Source organism: Panthera onca, chromosome A2 (genome assembly GCF_046562875.1).
Source record: "Panthera onca isolate mPanOnc1 chromosome A2, mPanOnc1 haplotype 2, whole genome shotgun sequence".
In the NCBI taxonomy this organism is placed as follows: Eukaryota; Metazoa; Chordata; class Mammalia; order Carnivora; family Felidae; genus Panthera; species Panthera onca.
Window position 1 is genome coordinate 63,570,628 of NC_138340.1, and position 22,946 is coordinate 63,593,573.

Here is a 22,946-nt window from a genome sequence, read left to right on the forward strand (position 1 = left end):
TAAAACCTACAAAGGGGAAGTTACTGTATGTGGGAAATAACTCAGAGCTTGGCTTCTCTGACATATTTGGGGTCAAGAAGGAAAGTCAAAGTCCTAAAATCCTGGGGACCAAAACCGGGAGCGGGAAGGATGAGAAACTCCCGTGGTCTGGGTTTCGCCCCGGCCCTGCCTCCCTGGACAAGCCATTCAGTGTCTGTAAGTCTGTTTTCTGTCTGTTTAGTCTGTACAATTCATAACACCTGCGAAGCAGCAGCATGCCCCATGTAGTGAGTTTTGGAAAAATCCTCATGCGATCCTCCTCTTGTTAAAAAAAGTGGGATAAGTAAATATGGGGACAGAGTTTCCTGCAGGCACTGTCACGGTCCCCTAAGAAAAACATCTTTCTGGAGTAGACCCTAAAATATACAAGTCTCAGTCAGAGAGAGGAGTCACGTAAGCAAGGACAGACTGCCCGCCTTGGGTTTGCCTTGCCTCTGGTGTGAATGATCCGGGCTCCAGAGGGCGTGACTTTGTCTAGTGTTTATCGTGAGTTGGATGATCCTCACTGCGGTCTAGTTATGGATTCTCGTTTTCACAGTTAGCAACAACCCAAACATTTATCGTTACAGAATTCCCTTCCCTTTGATTATTTTTCAGATGTCAGAGTCAAAGATGTGATGCAGAACGTCTCCAAGCTCACCAGGGAGCTCCAATCTTCCATCCATGTCTCAAACGAGACCATCCACGGTGTTCTAGAAGCCAGCATCTCCCATTCGCAGGTGCGGTGCCCCTGCGTCTCTGCCCACCGAGCCGGCCACTGTCCCTCGGGAGGGGGTGGGCCACTGCACCAAGGGGCTGGCTGGAGGCAGGAAGGGTTAAGAGGCCAAGCTGGGCGCCAAAGAGCATCACTGGCGATGTCAAAGCCTTGGGGTCTTTACTTCTTCAACGTTGCCTTCTTGAGGTCAGAAAGGCTAAAATTGGTGATGGTATTCAATCCAGTTGCTCCCAACCTTGATGCACGACCCCCTAGGGCAGCCCTGCTTGGTTAAGTAGGGGTTGCACATTCTTAAAAATGTACAAAAACAAACACGTAGAAAATTCTAACCATCAACTGTGCTTGCCTTTAAGTTGAGAATAACTTTCTGTGCTGACCACGTGTGGAGGGCTTGGCTTATCGGTGCAAGCAGCCGGGTAATGAGCTGTGTCCTATCCTGGGTGGCTGGGATGCAGGGTCAGCGCACACAAGGGGTACGGGGAGGGCCGTGCGCTGGCTGATGCTGGGTGCAGCTCGTGCACAGAGGTGGGAAGAGTGTCGCCCACGGCTGGGGTCGCAGGAGACTTTGCTGGCAGTTTTCTGAGACGCCCTTTCAGGCATTTCCAGCTAGAGGTTTACTTCCTGTTCTAAGAACCTTCTAGAAGCAGTAACCGTGAAGATGGCTCTCCAGGGAATGTTTCTGTTGACAATTAGCTGGGCCCCGATAGACATTCACTTTCATGTTGATTCTATAACCAGGATCCAAAGGCAAGCCCGGACAGGTGGCTCCATCACGGGCACGCCTCATCTTCCTGCGTGTAGCAGACATTGCCAGTTATATACATTCTGGGTTTGTGGCACCCCTGCATCCCGGGAGTCTGTCGGTGACAGTTTTCCAGCAGTGTTTGCTCACTTCATGTCTCTATTGCATTTTGGTAATTCTCACGATGTTTCAAATGTGTTCACTATTATTGCATTTGTTACGGTGACCTGGGATCCGTGGTTACGACTCACCAAAAGCCTATTTGGTGGTTAGCAGTTTAAAAAAAATTTTTTTTAATGTTTATTTATTTTTGAGAGAGAGGTAGAGTGAGAGAGAGACAGCGAGCAAGGAGAGGAGAGGCAGAGAGAGAGGGAGACACAGAATCCAAAGCAAGCTCCAGGCTCCAAGCTGTCAGCACAGAGCTCAATGCGGGGCTCGAACCCACCAACCATGAGATCATGACCTGAGCTGAAGTTCGACGCTTAACCAACTAAGCCACCCAGCCACCCCGGTGGTTAGTGTTTTTAAGCAGTAAAGTATTTTTTCACCAGGAAATGTACTTGTTAAAGACCTAATGCTGTTGCACACTTAGGCTACAGTGCAGAGCAAATGGAACTTTTTTGTTCCCTGGGAAGCCAGAAAAGTTCATTTGACTCCCATTATTGTGATACTCGCTTTATTGGCAGTGGTCTGGGACCGAACCCGCAGTATTTCCAAGGTGTGCCTGTCATTCAGAATTAATCTGCAGTGAAAAAGACCTAGGTTAGAAGCTAGGAACCCAAAATTCTAATGACAGTATCACCAAGTTCCTTAGGGTGAGTCTTGGAAAATTCCGTTGCCGGAGCTTGTAATGGGGGGTATGGAGCAGTGGCCGCATCAGTTCTGGTATCTGACTAACAATGCTGTAAAGGGAAGGGACCGGTTAGCTAGCTTCCGGGGTCCCTTTCAAGCTCTTACCATACTTGGGTTTGGGCTCAACTGTTTAGACACCTTTTTTTTCCCATTGGCGTATAGTTGACATTTAATACTCAGTTAGCTTCAGGTGTATAAGGTAGTGCTTTGACGACTATATGTATAATGGATGCTCACGGCGATGAGTATTTCTCAGTGGCATTGACTGTTTTCCCTATTCTGTACCTATTCATCCCCTTCGCCCATCTCGCCCGTCTCCCCACCCGCCTCCCCTCTGGCAAACGAACAACAAAACAGAGAGAAACAGACTTCTACGTATGGAGAACAAGGGCTGGGCCCAGCACTTTGGGATGGCGGCTGCCTGACCAAGCCAGCAGCCAGCAGGTGTCGCTGGTGCTCTATCCCGGGAGTGCCGGGCCCGCCTCGTAAGGCCATCTTGCCATGGACGTGGTTGTGGGTTGTGCAGGGTTTTACGTTCACGTGTCCTCCTCCGCCTCACTGACAATGGCAGTCGTGGTCGCGCCTAAGGAGCTGGACGGGCAGGTGACTGGGAGGTGTACCGAAAGCTCGCGTTTCTGCTGTTCAACCAAACACGAGGTGCATACTTCACTAGCTCAGTGTATCCACAGACCCACACGTGTCTCTGGACCCTAGGAAAAGAAGTCACGTTTGGCGAGGGGACGGCACTGTGGGGTCTGGTTCTTTCTGGACTGTCAGGCAGACAATATTTTTGGCGGAAACCTCCATGTCTCGCTCCCTGGACTCGTCTCTCCTGATTTCAGTGTTTGCGAGTTTCTGACATCAGAGTCTTGGGTGGCCCGCAGGGAATATTTGTCAGTGGCACGAGAGCCCTGGACAGACTGCAAGAACCCTCATTCATTCATTCATTCACTGAAATTTTCCCTTCCACTAGGTGTACTTCTCAAAGTGCTAGGGGAGAGGACGTTCTAGAGCTTTCTATGGCAGTGGCCCACATGCTGCACATGCAAGTTCACATGTGTGGGTGAGCGGACAGCGTTGGGGTCAGGTGGGAGTGATGAGAAACCCCCGGCCGTGAAGAGCCATGTGGGAGAGTCTTAGGCTTGGAGATGTGGACACAGGGCTGGAGGCAGGGAAGCTGGAGAGGAGGCGCTGATCCCAGGCCTCAGTTCTGGCTCCCAAGAGCCTGCTGGGGGCGCCCGTGGGCAGCTCCCCTCCCCTGTGGTGCTGCATTCTTTAACACCAGCAGATCGCATTAAAACGAGATCCCAGACTTGGGTGTGTGGGACCCCTGTGCCCGCCTCGCCCGCCTCCATCCTGGGCTTGGATCCCCTCCACCAGCCCTGTGGGGTGCCCGTGTATTTTATGCTGTGATGCTGCGTTGTTGGCTTCGAGTCAGCGGTCACTTCCTTCTTTGTATTCAGCCAAAATTTTATTCTTTAAAATTAGCAATGAGGTCAGAGTCAGGACCCAGATAGATTGAGAGAGAGAGAGAGATCAAAGGGTCTGGTCTACCGTCGATGTCCATTTGCTTTTTACCCGAAAGAAGCAAGCGCATGAGGACAGCTGGGGAGATGGGCGCTGTCCATGGTCCTTGCATGAGGAGGGCTAGGGAGATGGGTGCTGTCCATGGTCCTTCGCAGATCTCTTCCTCTTGGGGGTGTTCTTGTCGGGGAAGGTGGGGAGGGGACACTTCAAGAGCTCCCATGTCTCTGGGGCGGCTCCGGAGAGAGAAGGCATTCTGAGACTTTTTCTTCTTTCCGTCAGGCAGAGAGGCTGGGCCTCAGTGGAACTGGCCCGGCGTGCCTCTTGCTTGACGCTGGTTCCCTGGGCACTGTTGACAGCTGGCAGGCACGGTTTGGGAGCACAGAGATTCCTTATGGGAATTTAGCCAATATCATTCTTCTCCTTTGTTGCAACACACGAAGTCTGTCTGCTGAAAAGCTGCAACAGATCGTTCTTGGCGTTGCTTACCCCAGAGCAGACCCTGGTCAAAATCTGCTTCTTTTGCGGGGAGCCTGGGTGGCTCAGTCGGTTAAGTGTCTGACTTCAGCCCAGGTCATGATCTCGAAGTTCGTGGGTTCGAACTCCGTGTTGGGCTCTGTGCTGACAGCCCAGAGCCTGGAGTCTGCTTTGGATTCTGTGTCTTCCTCTCTTTTTGCCCCTGCCTTGCTTGGACTCTGTCTCTCTGTCTCTCTGTCTCTCTGTCTCTCTCTCTCTCTCATATACAGAAATAAATAAACATTAAAAACAAAGTTTTTAAAAATCTGCTTGTTCTGGCAACTGCTCCCACCCCAGAGAGAAAAAAATAGTTAATAATGTGAGTGGAGCTGAGGGTCTCTGGCCCATGTGCAGGATTTTGGCCAGGTGTCTCCTAGAAGACATGACCGGCTGTGTGGGGCATCTTACCCTGGAGGCTGAGTTTCCAGCATTTTCCACAAGGGACCCCATCTCTGTGTTGTGAGGCTAGGTTTATGGTCCTTTTCCTCTGGGCACCTGAGACACTCCACCATCTCTAAAATCAAAAGTGTCACTCTCTGCTTCTGACAGGACACGTCTCTGTTGCTTACACACATGTATTTTCAAACCTGCTTCACTGGATTTGTGTTGATCCCTGCCCAAGTGCCTCTTGCTAGTTGCAGTCAATTTTTCTAAACTGCAACGTATTTTTAATCCTGGCTTTCCTTCACAGAGTGTCTTGTTGATCTCGCCTTGCCCGTCACAAGGGACAGGAGCATATTTCGGTTTTTTTATTCAAGTCGTGAATGCAGGAGGGTGGCCACCCCTGTTTATCAGTTTGTCTGGGCTCTTAAATCAGCTGCAGCACGTAACCTGGGGTCCTGGCATGTCCTAACCTAATAACTTTGCTGTCCAAAGGAAAGAATTCTTGGGGTGCCTGGCTGGCTCAGTGGGTTAAGCGTCTGATTTCGGCTCAGGTCATGATCTCACTGTTTGTGAGTTTGAGCCCCGTGCCAGGCTCTGTGCTGACAGCTCGGAGCCTGGATCCTGCTTCGGATTCTGTGTGTCTCTCTCTCTGCCCCTCCCCTGCTCGCGCTCTGTCTCTCTTTCCAAAATAAACGAATGTAAAAGTAAAAAAAAAAAAAAAAAAAGAATTCTGTGTAGACGTGGCTCATTTGACTCTCCCCACGTGGTTTGTGGCCACGGCCATTTTCTTCAAGAGTTCCCAGATAACCCACGGGGCAGAATACATCCAAGGGACTGACCCTGCCCTGTGGTGGTGATTTCTGAAATCTGCTTTAAGAAATAAAACTCAGGTAGATGTCATTTCCTCCGTGACTTCCTAAATAGTATAGATGGTAGACCCATTATCCTGTGGAGTCTGGAGAGGGGAAATGTTCTGGAAGTGGAGCCAGCCAGCCAGGGGGAGCGGGGTCTCCCGTCCGGACCTGTAGCAGAACTGGGGCCTGCCTCAGTGGGCGAGGGGGGCCATTACTGCTGCCCTAGGGGCCAGCCTGCGGCTCGCGCAGGGCAGAGATAACCCATGACATCAGTTACTGGGAGAGCCGGGGTCAGGGCCCAGCTGCCCCCAGGTGCTCATGCCCGTCCGTGGCTCATAGCTCATCGGCGGTTGAGCAGGTCTGAGCCCCGCCACCCCTGTCTGTACGTGGAGCATGGAGTTTCCACCCTCTGCTCTCATCTCGCTGGTGGCTCCACCGGCACAACTTTGACACCACGGACTCGCTTTCCCCGTTTCTAGTCCTTCTGCACCACGGACAGTGTTTCCTTTCTGGTTGTAATTAGGCTGAGAGCAGCAAGTCTGAGTCTAGAACGGTCAGCCGGGCAGAGTCCAGGCCGTCCCTGGGGCGCCCTGGGCTCTCAGCGCAGGGACCTGCTCGCCGCCCCACCCCCACCTCCCCGCTGGGCCCTCCCCTCCCCCCACACCAATGTGAAGAAGAGCGTCGGCACACCGATGTCCCTGTCCCGGATAATTGGCCAGTCAGCCTGAGTAGCACAGATGAAAGACGCCCGTTCCACTTTGACGAGGACTTGGGTGTGGCATTTCCAGCCCAACAAAAGTGTTATTTTTGTTTAACTCCCCACCTGCTCCCACCTGCTTCTGGTGTCTTCCAAGCAGGAAAAGTGGACTTGGTGAGATTCAGGAAAGATAGAGAGTAAGGTCTGGAAAAGCGCAGAGAAGTGGACGCAGATATGCCGCAGGGCAGAGCTCTCGTGTGTAGTCGTTCTGTGACAGGGCATGGGACCTCCACGTTTTGGTTAAAGAGGCATATGCAAGTTTTTTAATGTTTATTTTTGAGAGGGAGAGAGAGAGAGAGAGAGAGAGAGAGAGAGAGAGAGGGGCACAGAGAGAGCGAGAGAGAATCCCAAGCAGGCTCCGCACTGTCAGCACAGAACTTGATGCGGGGCTCGAACCCACCAACCCTGAGATCAAGACCTGAGCTGAAATCAAGAGTTGGACGCTCACCTGACTGAGCCACCCAGGCACCCCAGGCGTCCACAATTTTTAAGATGTATTTTTGCTCTGGGACAAATGGTGGTGTTAAGGAACCTTTCTCAAGTTGTGTCTGGATCCTACATGTCCCTTATGAAGAAGGGCACCTTGTTTAAGTAGGTGTGAAAACACTTAATGTATCTCAGAGATTCAAAATGTACATCAGTGATAAATGGAGCATCTGGCCATTTGTGCCGGAGGACCCAGGAATATTTGGTCAAACCCCAGTCTAACGGTTGCCATGAAGGTATGTTTTAGTTGAGATTAGCATTTACATCAGTAGACGTTGAATAAGGCAGATCAACCTCCATGGTTTGGGTGGGCCTCGTCCAATCAGTTGAAGGCTGTAATAGAAAAGATTTTAGGTTCCCAGAGGAGGAGGGAATTCTGCCTCTAGGCCCAAGCTATGACTCATCCCTGGGCCCTCAGCCTCCCGGCCCACCCTTTGGATTTTGGACATGCCCCTCCACAATCACGTGAGCCAATTCCTTAAAACACCCATGTACACGTCAACGCACATCCTGTTTGTCCTGACTGATAAACCTGATTGATGCAATCTTCTGTTTCCTTTTTTTTTTTTTAAGTTTATTTATTTATTTTGAGAAAGCAAGAGAGAGCGCAAGCGGGGAAGGGGCAGAGGGCGGGAGAGACGGAATCCCAAGTAGGCTCCACGTTATCAGTGCAGAGCCCGACATGGGTTTCCAAGTCATGAACTGTGAGATCGTGACCTGAGCTAAGACCAAGTGTCCCATGCTTCACCGACTGAGCCACCCAGGTGCCCCAACAATCTTCTATTTCTTAGTGGTTTTCCTGGGCTCTTTATGGCACGGTATGAAGGCGTCTGATGAGGTCTGCCTGCTCTTGAGGCTCCTAATAAGTGAATAATGGCTTCTGCTGGGTCTCACTTGGCCTGAATGTGTCAGGCAATCGGAGGCATTGTGGTATAAACATACATGGGAAGTCTGGTTTTGAAATTGGGCTTTACACCTTGCCCTGTTGTGAAGGTCACGGTTGAAAGCCGTTTGCAAACGGGGTCGTGCCTCGGAGCCCCTCGATGATGCGAGTGGCCCTCAGCTTCTCCTCTGAATGTGGATGCTTTTCCTTTTCAAAAACTTACCACAAGCTTGGACGTCTGGTTGTCGTTGTGGAAAGGGAGGCGGAAGAGAATGATTTCACACCGACAGCTGAAGAGCGAAGGGTGCTTGACTCCAAGTGTGGACTAAGGCTCCATGTCAGAGCCTCAGGGAGGCAAGGGCGGCATGCATGGGCCCTGTGGGGCGGAGGGTGGTTGGTCCTGTGGCGCGGCCCCCGTGTCATCAGAAAGGGCAGATTGTTTCAAACATCGGAGAATCGTGTGCACATTTTAGGAGCGTGTCCGTTCGAAATGCTTGAAAGCACACAGAAGTTTGCTCTGTCAGCAAATCCTCAGCCCTTGTGGGGGGCGGGCTGTGGGGGGCTCCTCGCTGAGGAAGCTCCGTGCCTGGGGGCTGCGCGTCCGAGGATGCTCCCTTCTGACCCTCCCGCTCTGTAACAGGTTCTTTGGAGCGTCCTCGCGGTGGCTTTGTCTGGAAGGTGTGATCTAGACGCCCTTCGCCTGCTACTGGCGTTTCCTGAGGACGAGAAGTCAGGGTCTGCGGTGCGGGAAGTGTGTGCCCTGCCCGGCCCCGAAGTGTATTCCCTGATTGTGTCCATGAGTCAGAATCTGAATCTGCGGAGTTTCATTTACAAAGTAAGGGGGGTGACCGTGGTGGGGGGGGCTGACATGGGAGGCGTGGCGTCTGCAGAGGGGGCCTGCCACGCGGCCGTGGGGGCCCAGCAAGGTGCACACCCCACCAGCCTCCGCCAGCCTCCGTGTCTCCTGTGCGCTGACTCTGGGGGGGGTGGCTCGAAGCAAGGGGTGCCCAGGAGACCTCCCGGGGGGCCCCTGGCGTCAGGCCTATCGGGACATGTGGAACAGCGGTGGTGGTGGTCAACGTGGTCAGCACAGAAGGACCAATAAGGAAAAGCCCTTCCCCATGTGGGGTTCCTTGGGGCTGTGAGAGCCACTCCACGAATCAGGAGCTGCTCCCACCCCTCCTTGGCCTTGGCCTTCTCTGCCCCATTATGTCCTGAGACCCACAGCCTCTGTCCTGGGAGCGTCATGTGCCCATCTCTGCCAGGCCCTGGTCACTTGGGGAAGCAGCTCATTACCTGACCCACACGCTCCCGCACATGGCAGACGGGACAGTGTGTGCGGGAGAGGGTTGACTGTGGGTGGTGAGCACGCTAACCCGGGGGCGCCCCGGTTAACCTCCAGTGACCCCCCCTGTGTGGGCGGTGAGCACCACTAACCCAGGGATGCCCCGATTAACCTCCACTGACCCCCCTGTGTGGACGGTGAGCACGGCTAAACCAGGGGTGCCCCCATTAACCTCCAGTGACCCCTCCTGTGTGGACGGTGAGAACCACTAACCCAGGGGCGCCCCGATTAACCTCCAGTGACCACCCCTGTGTGGGCAGTGAACACCACTAACCCAGGGATGCCCCGATTAACCTCCACTGACCCCCCTGTGTGGACGGTGAGCACCACTAACCCAGGGGTGCCCCGATTAACCTCCACTGACCCCCCCTGTGTGGACGGTGGGCACGGCTAAACCAGGGGTGCCCCCATTAACCTCCAGTGACCCCTCCCGTGTGGACGTTGAGAACCACTAACCCAGGGGCGCCCTGATTAACCTCCAGTGACCTCCCCGTGTGGATAATGAGCACCACTAACCCAGGGGCGCCCCGATTAACTTCAGTGACCCCCCACCGTGTGGATGGTGAGCACGATAACCTGGGGTGCCCCTATTAACCTCCAGTGACCCCCCCCTGCCATGTAGACGGTGAGCACAGCTAACCCGGGGACGCCCCCATTAACCTCCGCTGACCACCTTCTGGGCTTTGCCTCTTCTAGAAGTTCTTTGTCTTCTGTCCTACACTGAGTCTTACGCTTCCAGAAACTTTGCCTGTGCCCTTAGGGACGAGCCTTGCTCCACGTTCCTCCCCAGGGATGGATCTGCCGACATCTGGGCTCATCAGAGGTGACACAGGTGTTGACAATGGCAAAAGTGCTTCCAAACTGGGGGGACGGCTTTGGGGTCAGGAAAAGGGGGGGTTGCCTTCCCAGCCTAGTTTCTTTGTGGTCCCCCTCCCTCTGCTGGGTAATTGTTAGGTTACACACGCACACACATTCATAGAACAAATACTTTCAGATCAAGTATATTTAAAATGCACAGGCAGGAGGGGGGCGCCTGGGGGTCTCAGTCCATTAAACGTCTGACTCTTGGTTTTGGCTCAGGTCATGATCTCACAGTGCATGAATTCGAGCCCCATTTGGGCTCTGTGCTGACAGTGCAGAGCCTGCTTGGGATTCTCTCTCTCTCTCTCTCTCTCTCTCTCTCTCTCTCTCTGCCCCTCCTCTGCTCGTGCTCTCTCTCCTTCTCAAAAATCAATAAATAAAAACCTAAAAAAAAAGAATTGTTTTATTTTCACTCTTAAAATATCCACTTTAGGCATCTCCAAGATAAAGAAAAATACTTGGAAATTGATTTTAATTAAAATTTTTTTAATGTTTATTTTTGAGAGAGAGAGAGAGACCGCAAGCGAGCAGGGGAGGGGCAGAGAGAGAGGGAGACACAGAATCCGAAGCAGGCTCCAGGCTCTGGGCTGTCAGCACAGAGCCCGACTTGGGGCTCAAACCCACAAACTGCAAGATCATGACCTGAGCTGAAGTCGAAAGTTTAACCGACTGAGCTCCCCAAGGGGCCCCCGATTTTAATTTTAACAACAGATTGTATTTCTTCCTGGTTTACGTTTGAGCATTGCTGGCGTAATCGAGGGTGTGATGAAAACCTGAACCAGGTGCACGCCAATGAAGAGGATGTTGATACGGCACAGCCAAGACGTCTCCCTAGTTCGAGAGAGAATAAAATCCAATAACCAGGCTTTCACTGCTCACGCAAGGCTCATGAGAGTAGAATGTACAATGTTGGTTATTTCACGTTGTGTCTTTTCCCTTTGAGACTCTGATGCCTTTGGAAGCGAGCAGAGTGCTCAGCTCCCTGTCGGACGTGGTCTCCAGGCTCAGCCACCTGCTTGCCAAAGCCGGCCACGTTCTGGAATACCTTCCCGAATTTCTTCGTGTGAATAAAATCACTGCCTTGCTGGACACGCCCGACTTTCAACAGGTGTGTGTTCACTTTTGGTCCCCGGGGAGATATTCAGATTTGCTGCTTTGGCCTGTATTTGTCTTCCGGCATCTAAAGTTTGCATGTGGCAGCAAAACATAGCAATGGGAGTACTTTCTGTGGCTGCGGAGACAACAGCCTGGCAGGAACGCTGGGCATCTCCCTAAAAACCGGAGGTCGGAGACTTCGTTGAGCCACATCCCCCCCACATGGTGGTTGGAAGGGTTCACGCATCATCTGTGAAGTCTGAAATCCCTACATCGTGTATGAGCACACATGAAATTCCACAGGCTTGTTTAACTTCATCCCGAGAGTTAATTGCTTTCAAAAACCTTCATGTTTATTTACATGCAAATAATTGGCTTACGAAGTACAGATTATGTACTGCAAATACAAACACAAACTTGAAGGAAGTTAGTGGGGTGATGGTAGCTTTTGCTTGGACGCCGTCTGCCTGGACGGGATGCGCGGGGAGAGCAGGTGCATGGGGACGCGCAAAGAGAGGTGCACGGTGCGGGGCGTATGACAGGGTCCTCAGCGGCCTCGGGTAGGACAGCGCTGTGTTCATCAGCTGATGGGCAGTTTGGAAAGCTGTCAAGTGTCTGGGGGAACTCGGCGGTAGACAAACGTGAAGAACATTAATTCGCAGATTTAGCGATCTTTTATGGATTGAGCATTTATCACTGGACTGACCAGGATTTGCTGGTGCGCGTGCATGCACGTGTGCGTGAGTGTGGCCTTTGTGTCTCCTAATGGGTTAAAGTCCAGAAAAATCACTGCACGTTTTGTGGGGTGTTTGGAGGGCAGAGAAGTCTGAAGCCCAGATTGCGTGCTCGGGCGTGGTGAACGCCTTGTGTGTTCAGCTGGAGACAGGGCTCCCTTTCAGAAGGCGGAGTCCCTGTTGAGCGATACCTTATTTGCCTCATGTTCTCAGGATCCACAGAATGGCCAGGCCAGAAGTTCAGCCTTCGGTTCTTTCCAGTCCGTGATGAAGAAGCTTTGCAAGGAGCCCACGTCGTTTTTCAGCGGCTCCAACTCGTTCATTAACTTGCCCAGAGTTAATGAGCTCCTGGGAGGGGACAAAGAAAAATTCAACATTCCCGAAGATTCAAGTAAGGCGACAGTAATCTGTGTTTGCATCTTGGCCACGTGCCCCGCTCTGTGCTGAATGTTCGGTGTGAGGGTGGGCACACACTGGCAAAAAGTGGTTCCCCTCCACCTTCTCAGCTGTATCTCTCCGCTTTCACTGAGGCTGCACATGTGGACGTGGCTTGTGGCTTTGGAAGCCCCTGGCACCCACCCACACCAGCTGATCCTCTCCCTGTGTCGTCAGGGAAATGACACAGGTCTTCTTGTATCCGTGTCTTTGTTGAGACCATCGTGATTCAGAGATAAGATCACATGGACAAAAAGGCATCACTTGTTCAGGGGTGTGGGGCGCCGAACCCCACAAGTGTATTGGCACGCTTAGTCTGCCTTTCTAATTAAGACATAGCCACTCTTTTTTTTCTTAATTTTAAAAAAAATGTTTATTTGTTTTTGAGAGAGAGAAGGACAGAGCGTGAGCAGAGGAAGGGCAGAAAGAGAGGGAGACACAGAATCCGAAGCAGGCTCCAGGCTCTGAGCTGTCATCACAGAGCCCGACGTGGGGCTCGAACTCACGAACTGCGAGATCGTGACCTGAGCTGAAGTGCGATGCTTAACCGACTGAGCCACCTAGGCGCCCCCAAAACATATCCACTTAAAGTGGGGCCAGGAAGTCGCTTATCCATCCACAGTCCTTTGCCACTGAGTCTCACAGAAGACAGATTTGTAGGTGGCAGCATACATTTCTCCTTGTTGTAGGATCTCACCACGTTGCAGGGACCAAAATGGTGCTCTTGGTCTCCGTGCCTGGACCCCCTCAGTGGTACTGGTCAGCTGGGGCTCCCAATGGACCAGGGTGTCAGGGGTGTCTGACTCTGGGGCTCCCAGTCCTTTTAAAAGGGTTTACCTGATTGCTCAGCCAGGATCATCTTCTTTTTGAGAAATGCCAGGTCAGCTGATTGGGGACCTTATTTACAGCTTCAGCATTCCTTCACCATGCCTGGGAAACCCACCCAGGGGATGGCATCTGTCATCCCCAGCTCCCGTCCGCAAGTCAGGGCATGAATGCCAGGGGCCATGTTGGGATTCTGCCACCCGCCCCCGATATATATACAAAATCTATTATATTACAAATTATGTCTTATATACTTACATATATAAAACATGCTATATATTACAAATTATGTATTATATATTTGTATATATTTCTTTACTATGAAAAATGTAAATCTAAATCTCTGTTTATGTACCGTGTGCATGGGGTGGAGAGAGTCCTGGCAGGACCAGGGAGGAGGAGGAGGGGGCATTTTGTGGAGCTGGAGGTGTAAGGTGTGAAGCCACCTCACAGCAAACTCAGAGACAGTGTGTTCATGTGCTCATCAGCGAGTGGATAGTTCAGGTAGTTACAGATACAACATGATTTGGCAGTATAAACACACATTATGTTGTTAATATCTGATAATTTTTGTTGTCCGCTTCTCTAATTCTCATGTCTTCTTTTTTTTCTTGAGCTTGGGTTTCTTGAGGATTTTTTATTTGCTCATGAAATCTAATCATCCATCCTTCCATCCATTCCTCCACCAATCTATTAATTCATCCATTTATCCTTCCTTCCTTCCTTCCTTCCTTCCTTCCTTCCTTCCATCCATCCACCCATCCACCTATCCATCCATCAGTCCACCCACCCACACATCCATTGATCCATCCATTCATCCATCCATCCATCCATCCATCCATCCATCCATCCATTCACCTATCCATCCATCAATCCATCCATCCACCCATCCATTGATCCATCCATCCATCTGTCCATCCATCCATCCATCCATCCATCCATCCATCCACCTATCCATCCATCAATCCATCCATCCACCCATCCATCCATCAGTCCATCCATCCATCCATCCATCCATCCATCCATCCATCCTTCCGTCTATCTTTACATCTATCCATCCTTCCATCCATCATTTAACCATCCATCCTTCCATCCATCCCTCTATCTATCCATCCATCCTTTCATCCATCCATTGATTGATTCATTCACACACTCACTCAACCATTCATCTGTCTAGTTATTTAGCCACGATTGAGGACCAGTCTTTCTTAGTGCTTTCATACATTGTATTTCAAATGATTGTCACACTCACCACAGACAATATTAGTACCCTCATCTTCCAGAAGACATGCTGGAAGCTCAGAGAAAGGTAAATCACTTGCCCAAGTTCACACAGCTCACAAGTGGCAGATGTCAGGATTCCTGGTTTCAAATTTTTTGTTCTGTACATAAAATTGTTACTGTTTACATCAAGCTGATAATTTGAAATATAACTTTGAAAAATATCAATGAGAACAACCTTTATAATTAATGGTTTCAAACTTCATTATGTATCCATGCTCTTAATTTATATCTCAGGGAGTTCTTTCTATCAATTTTATTGTACTTGTTGAATAAAAAAACGTTTTTTTTCCTTTTCAAGTGGACAATTTGGGAAGATGAAATTAATAGTGGAAGTGATCACAACAGCAATATTCATACCTTGGGTGTTAGGAATCATGGTATCAAAGCTAAGATACTTCCATTTTTTTAAGTTATTTTTTAACGTTTACTTAAGAAAAAAAATTTTTTTTAATGTTGTTTATTTTTGAGACGGAGAGAGACAGAGCATGAGCAGGGAAGTGGCAGAGAGAGAGAGGGAGACACAGAATGTGAAGCAGGCTCCAGGCTCTGAGCTGTGAGCACAGAGCCTGACATGGGGCTCGAACTCACGAACTGTGAGATCATGACCTGAACCGAAGTCGGACGCTTAACCGACTGAGCCACCCAGGTGCCCCTTAATGTTTATTTTTGAGAGAGAGAGGGAGAGACAGCATGAGCAGGGGAGGGGCAAAGAGAGAGAGGGGGATGAAGAATCCAAAGCAGGCTCCAGGCTCCGAGCTATCAGCACAGAGCCTGATGTGGGGCTCGAACCCACAGACTGTGAGATCATGCCCTGAGCCGAAGTTGGATGCTTAACCGACTGAGCCACCCAGGTGACCTGAAATATTTGCATTTTAAATGTTCTCTCCAGGAGTAAAAGAACCAGTTGTACTAAAGTACTCATCACTACTTTAAAACCATATATAAGAATCAGTCACTAAGCACTATGGTGATGAAGGCTCTACCCTCATTAAGCACCTATTCGGTTAGACAGGTTAGTTGAGTAAGCCCTCAGTTGAAACCAGTTAGCACCACAGCAATGATGAAAGCCACCTTAAGGAATCAAGGGTGGAGTGAAAAGAAGGTGACTTAATATATCAAAAACAGTAAGTTCAACACTTCTGTGTAGGTGCAGGGAAGAAAATTCAGTAACAAGATATGAAGCTAATTTCAAAAGAAGAACCTAATTCTGTTCTCAATCCTGTAAGTGTTGACAGTTTTCTAGATTAAAGATCAGGTGCATTTCTTTCTATTACTTATTTTCAGGTGTCTTAAGGATGACTTAGTTTGGACACGTGAAGGTCATGCTTTCCTTTCTTTTAAAGTATTGAAGCAAGGGGCGCCTGGGTGGCTCAGTCGGTTAAGCATGTGACTTCGGCTCAGGTCATGATCTCACCGTTTGTGGGTTTGAGCCCCGCATCGGGCTCTGCGCTGACAGCTCAGAGCCTGGAGCCTGCTTCAGATTCTAGGTCTCCTTCTCTCTGCCCCTCTCCTGCTGGTGCTCTCTCTCTGTCTCTCTCAAAAATGAATAAACATTAAAAAATTAAAGCAAAAACAAAAAAAACCCCCAAATATTGAAATAAACATGGTGTCCCGAAATTTCTTCTGAGACAAGAGGCGCCAAAGACAATGACAAGAAAAATTCTTGTGGAATTTACTGCCCAAATTCAGAATTGTGGCATGAAAAATGTATCTAGATCAGTCATTGAAAAGTGTCGCATCATGGATATGTAAATGAGGGTTACTGTTAGCCTGGGCATCCCCTATTGTGAGTAACTTTTTTGTTTGTTTGTTTAAATTGTGGCAGCACCATTTTGCTTGAACCTCTATCAGGAAATTCTACAGTCTCCAAATGGCGCTTTGGTGTGGTCCTTCCTAAAACCTGTATTACATGGAAAAATACTGTACACACCAAATACTCCAGAGATTAATGAGATCATTGGAAAGGTAAGTCTGAATGAATGAGGATGTTATAGATCAGGAAGAAATCTTTAAAGCTCCATAACGTTCTATAGATTGGAATGCAGATGTTTTTGTGTGTTGAGTACGGTCCATCTTGGCCTTTTCCTACCCTTGCTGTTAACCTTGGTTGGACGTGCCAAGGGGTCTCTCTCCTGGGGGACACTTTGGGGGTGGGAGGTATTATTTGGAGCAGGTGCACTGGAGCAGGTGTTTTGCTTGGTGCACCCGGTGCTTAAGGAAGAGTCAGACCCCACCTGTGTGTAGTCTCGGCCTGGTGAGGGACGTGTCCCATTCGATTGTGAGGCTTTGGCGGCCTCACCCTGTGGAAGAGAGGCTGGGGGGGGGGCAGGCAGCTCTGCCTCCCCAGGAGCAATGCCAACACCGCAGGGCTCTGTTTTCCCTCTCGTACCGTCTCCCACCTGTATGCTACGGAACTCGGGATGGTTCACAGGCACACTTTGTTCCGAGAGGATTGTGCTGTATCTTGTGTGGTCTTGTTTTCGTGTCTGGGGGTGGCTCGTGAGGAAGCCTGCAGGCACCTTGAGGGGAGCTTCACAGAGAACATGTGAACCGTCTGATCCAATGCTCAGACCAGAAGAAGAGAAGCCAGGTTGTACTGGTGATGAACGTTCCAGCTTCAAGTAGTACTAACGTGAAAACCAAACAGTTAAGTGCTGGCGGCGGTCGTACAAGGAGGTGCGTTACTTTTGGTCCAGGTGGACTTTGCACATCCCCGTGGTCGCCATGAGAACGCCCCAAAGCTCCGTCCCCCCGTGACACAGCTCAGGGGCTGTCTTTGTCTCCATGCACTCTGAATGTGGCCCATAACTTGTTTTCATCTGGAAAGCATCATCTCGGAGGGGTATTTACTGAAACTCTGACTCTTGCAGTGAAATGATGTTAATCTCGATAAACAGCAGGAGTGAGTCTTTTCACAAGCTACTCCTAACAGGCCCGGAGCCAACGCCAAAGTTATTCCAGATTCCCTTCGTGGTTAAGCTTTTAAGGGCTGTGGTTTTTTTTTTTTAGGAATTTCATAGCAAATGACTCTCTAGAAAGCTTTCTTGTAAATTTCAATTGTTTAAAAAGAAGCTGTGAGTTTCTTTTTTTGATTATATGTTATATATTCGTGGTATTCGTAATACATGTGTTCTAGTGTTACGGGAATTAGTGTCACAGCTTGCACTTCTGAAGAGCTCACCCTGCGGTGGGGAACGAGGAGACAGAGAAGCGAAGGAATAAGTTAGATGTGATAGGAGGGGTGTGTTCAGTGTGGCAGGATGCAGAGACCTGAGCTGCTCCTCGAGGAAGGAAGGGTTTGGAAAAGCCTTAGGAGGGCAGGGCGTGTCTGCCTCTGTCGGGCAGGGGAGCCGGGACAGAGGTATGGGGAGGGATTGAGCCCTGTGAATTCTGAGAAAAATGAAAATTCTTTGTTTTTTTAAAAGTGTATTTATTTATTTGAGGTGGAGGGGGGAAAGAGGCAGAAAAAGATGGAGAGAGAGAATCCCAAACAGGCTCCATGCTGTCAGCACAGAGCCCGACATGGGGCTCAATCCCATGAACTGTGAGATCGTGACCTGAGCCGAAACCAAGAGTTGGACGCTCAACAGACTGAGCCCCCCAGGCGTCCCTGAGAACAATGAAAATTCTGGAGAAACCAGCAATTTCCCTGATTCTTGCTCCTCCCATGTGAGATGTTACAGGCAGTACCAGGAGCTGGCGTCCTTCTCACGCGTCCAGTGTGACTGGCGACTTTGGATGTGGACATCCTGGTTTGCACTGATAAGGCTGTCTTTCTGGCATTGTAGGCAGGGTGCGTTATTCTGGCAGTCAGCCGCGACTGTCTGGCTTCCTGAACATTGGATGCGGTCAGTAGATGCTTGGTCTCAAGCCCCACCTGGTTGGAGGTCCCAGAAGCTTTGGCACGTGTCATGTGAAGCAACATCGGCTCCATGTTGTAAACTGTTTAGTACTTCGTCTTATTCTCTGCATCCCTTTCTTTTTTTTTTTTTTAACGTTTATTCATTTTGAGAGAGAGAGAGAGAGAGAGAGAGAAAGCATGAGTGGGGGAGGGGCAGAGAGAGGGAGACACAGAATCCGAAGCAGGTTCCAGGCTCCGAGCTGTCAGCACAGAGCCCGACGCAGGGCTTGAACTCACGAGCCGTGAGATTGTGACCTGAGCCGAAGTCAAACTCTCAACCGAATGAGCCTCCCAGGTGCCCCCAGAACAGATTTTTAACAGCAATATTGTGACAAGGACTGTTCAGCCTCCTAGCACCTTGGTGTGAAGTGGCCACCATGTCTTTAGGAGAGGGTGTTAATTTCACAGGGTTCATCCTTGGACACTGAGGGAGGCACCCAGGAGCATGATGGAGGTGACACAGGCAAGGCTGGGGGGGGGCGCCCTCCCTGTTCCCTCCATCTGCGTGACCTTGGGCTTGTCACTCTCCCCGTAGAGACCTCTTCCTCCATCAGCAAAATGGAGGCGCAAGCAAGCTCCGGGATTTCATCGGGGATACTTGTTCGTGGGGACACACTGCGGTCCATGGCGTCCTTACCGTGCGCTTCTTTGGCTGGGCTCTCTGACGGGTGTGTCCCCAAAACCATCTGCACCCCCTTTGACAACACTTCCCAGACCCCAAGAACACAACGGCTACGATATCTAGGGAAGACCCAGCTCGTTCTGGGAGGGTCTTTACATGTGGATTGATGGTATTTCCACATTATTATTCAGGAGATCCCAGTCCATCAGTGCGCTCGTTTAGTTTTGTTGGTCAGAATTGTGTTTGGTTTGGGGGCACCTGGGTGGCTCTTGATTTCGGCTCAGGTCGTGATCTCGGTTCATGAGTTCAAGTCCTGCGTCGGGCTCTGTGCTGACGGCTCAGAGCCTGGAGCCTGCTTCAGATGCCCCTCCCCTGCTCATGCTCTGTCTCTCCTCTCTCTCAAAAATAAATAAACATAAAAAAATTTAAAAAAAGAATTGTGTTGGTTTTGGCCCCAGGCTGATGCAAAATTAAAGAACAGAGTGAAGACAACACATGAGCTTTTATCTTTTTTTAATTTTTTTAAATGTTTATTTATTTTTGAGAGAGAGGCAGGGGGGTGAGCAGGAGCAGAGAGAGAGGGAGACAGAGGATCCCAAGCAGGCTCTATAGTGAGAGTGGAGAGCCCGATGCGGGGCTAGAACTCATGAACCAAGAGACCTTGACCTGAGCCGAAGTCAGACGTGTAACCGACTGAGCCCCCCAGGTGCCCCAACACATGCGTGTTAAGAGAGATTATAAAAGTGAAAAAATCGAAAACAGATACAAGAATTAGATTTTACGTCCACGAGTAAGTAGCCTGTCAGGAACGGCATCGTGAGCTCAGCGTGCACACGTCAGCCACCCACTGGTGTCCTTCCCGATGGGATGCCAGCCCGCTACACTCAGCACCGCCCTCTCCCCAGAAAAGTCATCTGACTCCCTGTGCTCCATTTCCTTTTACCAAACAGGCTAAAAATAACTCTCTTGCATGGCGTGCAGTCCAGAGGATCAGAACAAAAAATCAGAAATGACACTTAGGGGGCTTCTGGGTGGCTCGGTTGATTAAACGTCCAACTTCAACTTACAGCTCAGGTCTTACAGTTCGTGAATTCGAGTCCCGTGTCAGGGTCTCTGCTGTCAGCACAGAGCCGGCTTCGGATCCTCTGACCCCTTCTCTTGCTGCCCCTCCCCCACTCATTCCATCTCTCTCTCTCTTTCTCTCTCTCTCTCTCTCTCACTCTCTCAAAAATATTTAGAAAATAGCAAACAAATGTAATCCTGGATCTTCTCTACCGACGTGATTTCTGAAGGACATTCTGACCGTGTTCGTTGGGTCCTGGGAAGGGTGAAAATCACCCTAGGAAGCAGGCAGAGGGGGCTGGGGGGCTGGGGATTCCCATCCAGGGTGGGGCCCGGCAATTTTGTCCCCAGAGGACCTGTGGTAGTATCTGGAGTTGTTTCTGGTGTCATGACCAGGGCGCTGCTGGTGGGGTAGGGGGGGAGCTCCTGGCACCCAGTGGGTGGAGGCCGGGATGCCGCTGTGCACCCCGAAATTCACAGGGCAGCCCCTGCTGTCGTGGGGGAAGCTTGTCTGGTGTCACTGGTGCTGAGGAGGAGAAACTGCAGGATGAAAGGTGTCTAGACAGGGTGGGAGCCCAAGGGAGGAGAGGACAGAGGAGGGACAGCCTGTGCTCAGAGTGTGAACCCAGGCTCACCCAGGCTAACCTGTCCTGGTGACGGTGCTCAGCGGGGGCTGGCTGTGGGCCGAGGGGGAAGCCGAGGGCACAGAGCACTTGGCCTTACCCCTGTGTGTCTCAGAACAAGTTGTCACCGCACAAGTTGGCCCTGGGGCATCGTGGTGGTCAGGCAGGGGCAGGAGTGGATTAACGTCTCCTGGCACAGGGGGAGGGAGCCAGGCTTTCCTGATGTCTGTGTCCTGAGCTGAGGTTGGTGGACAGCTGTGTGCCTGCGGCTCCAAGAGGCAAGGGGGGCCTTGGCCCCAGGGTGGCCTCAGCCCGGTTGGAGCCCTGTGGCCCGGGCCGGGTGTCTGAGAGCAGGAGCTGCGATCAGATGTGTTTGTTGTATGGACCGCCATACCCAGCGCCCAGTATCACAGTGGGCAAATGGTTGTTGAATGAATCACACAATACTGATTATATGGCTCTTGTGTGCATTCTGTCGAAGACTTCCCTGAATTTACGTATACCCGGGACAGGATAATCTCTGGGCTAAGCCCTGTGCCCTCCCTGCATCCGGCGACTCTTCCTTCCGTCACCGGGGCCGTTGTCCCCCGGCACAGGTCAGCGGTAGTCTGGCCTGAGGATGGCAGCGGTAACGTGGTCAGGGAGAGCGGTCTGCTCTGGGTATTACCCTGATTGACTCCTGGCCAGGTCCCTGGTGTGGACTGTCTCACTTACCCCTCAAACAAATGCTGGTGGAAGGAACTCATACCCATTATACAGAGAGGAAAACCACAGCCTGGAAAGGAGACATTACAGAGCTGGAAAGTGCAGGGAGCTGGAATTCAGGCCACGTGTGTTACTCTGAAGTCTTTGACACACAGCCTGTATGAGCTTGCACGTAAACTAGCCGGGAGACTTGGACAAGAGATTTGTTTTCTTCCAGCCCTGGAGGCTGCAAATACAAGATCAAGGTGTCCACACGGTTGGTTCCTCCTGAGGCCTCTCTCTTGGGTGTGCAGATGGCTGTTTTCTCCCCGTGTCATCACATGTTCGTCCCTTTGTGTGTGTCTGTGTTCTGACCTCCTTTTCTTATAAAGGCCCCACTCTTGGGGCGCCTGGGTGGCTCAGTCGGTTAAGCGTCTGACTTTGGCTCAGGTCATGATCTCTCAGTTCGTGGGTTCGAGCCCCGCGTCATGCTCTGTGCCGACAGCTCAGAGCCTGGAGCCTGCTTTGGATTCTGTGTCTCCCTCTCTGCCCCTCCCCCGTTCTCTCTCTCTCTCTCAAAAATAGATAAACATTAAAAAAAAAAAAAACCCCGTTCATTAAGGGTTAACATGTGACTTCATGTTGACTTTATCCCCCGTTTTAAGACTCTTTCTCCAAAAAGAGTCACATTCTGAGGTCCTGGGGGTTATGGATTTTGGGAGGACACAGTCTAGCATGAACACTGACACTTTCTTTTACCACTTGAAAATGGAAATGTGTGGGGCCATGTAGGAAACTGGCCAACTCTGTCCATAGGGTTCTGTGGCCAGTTCTGGAATCACACGGAAGGGAGGTTAATTTGCTAATGAGCGCATGAACACGGGCCTTGATTCTGCAAAGCAAGAGACGCACGGAGGCAGGTTCCAGGGCTGCTCCAGTGACATCACCTGGCCCTGGGGTCCCCCAGATACTCTTCCTTGAACCTTGTCACTGTGAACTCGCGCCCGCGGCAGGGTCCAACCTCACTGGTCGGCGTTACCTGCACAGCCTGCTCATGACAAGCTGCTTGTTAGCTTCTAATGAAGAACCCACTGAAGTGTGCAGACCTTAGTTTCCAGGACCGGCGGGAGGAGGAGAAGATAGGGTTCTGATTGCTTTTGTAATTAAAACACTTTCCCTAAAAGTGGAACTAGTGACACTTTCCCTGGGTCCCTGGAGGCTCCCTCTGTCAGAGAACCAAGACTGTCGCTTTTATTCTGACAACAGTTTGCTCTCAAGTTCCTGAAGCAGCCGTGAAGCCTTGGTGTGGGTCCCGCTACTTTGGGCCTGAGCAAGTTTCCGGAGACCGAGGGCAGCTGGTGGCCTGGCAGCCGGACATGCCGGCTGCTCTGAGATGGAGACCCAGGCCCAGGAGTCCAGGAGTCCCCGGGCTGTGAGCAGTGTCACGAGCACGGCTTGGTGCCAGCCACGTGAGCCCGGGAGGGAGAGCCACGCAGGCCCCACTGTCCCACTTCCTGACCGTGGCCACTCTGAGGTCCTCATGCAGAGCCCCACATCAGACTCAGGGTGACAGCCTTGGCACCCTGCCTCGACCTCCCCAAAGCCCCAGGGTCAGTTTCTGTGGCTTCTCACCTCTGTCAGCTCTGCAAGCCTACAGTTTTTCTTTTGTTGGGTATCAGACCACGTTTAAAACTAGTTTTTGGTGTTTGGAGTGATTTTGACA

At 50.9% G+C, this 22,946-nt stretch overlaps 1 protein-coding gene across 1 annotated transcript in view; it reads left to right on the forward strand.

Moving 5' to 3' along the window:
* LOC132679001 (ATP-binding cassette sub-family A member 13) overlaps window positions 1–22,946 on the forward strand; it is a 301,866-nt gene that overhangs the window by 24,775 nt on the left and 254,145 nt on the right. The window contains exons 7-11 of the mRNA XM_060632081.3: window positions 637–758; window positions 8,393–8,587; window positions 10,902–11,066; window positions 12,001–12,178; window positions 16,157–16,296. Coding sequence (XP_060488064.3) covers window positions 637–758; window positions 8,393–8,587; window positions 10,902–11,066; window positions 12,001–12,178; window positions 16,157–16,296 — 800 coding nt within the window. The remainder of the gene's footprint in view (window positions 1–636; window positions 759–8,392; window positions 8,588–10,901; window positions 11,067–12,000; window positions 12,179–16,156; window positions 16,297–22,946) is intronic.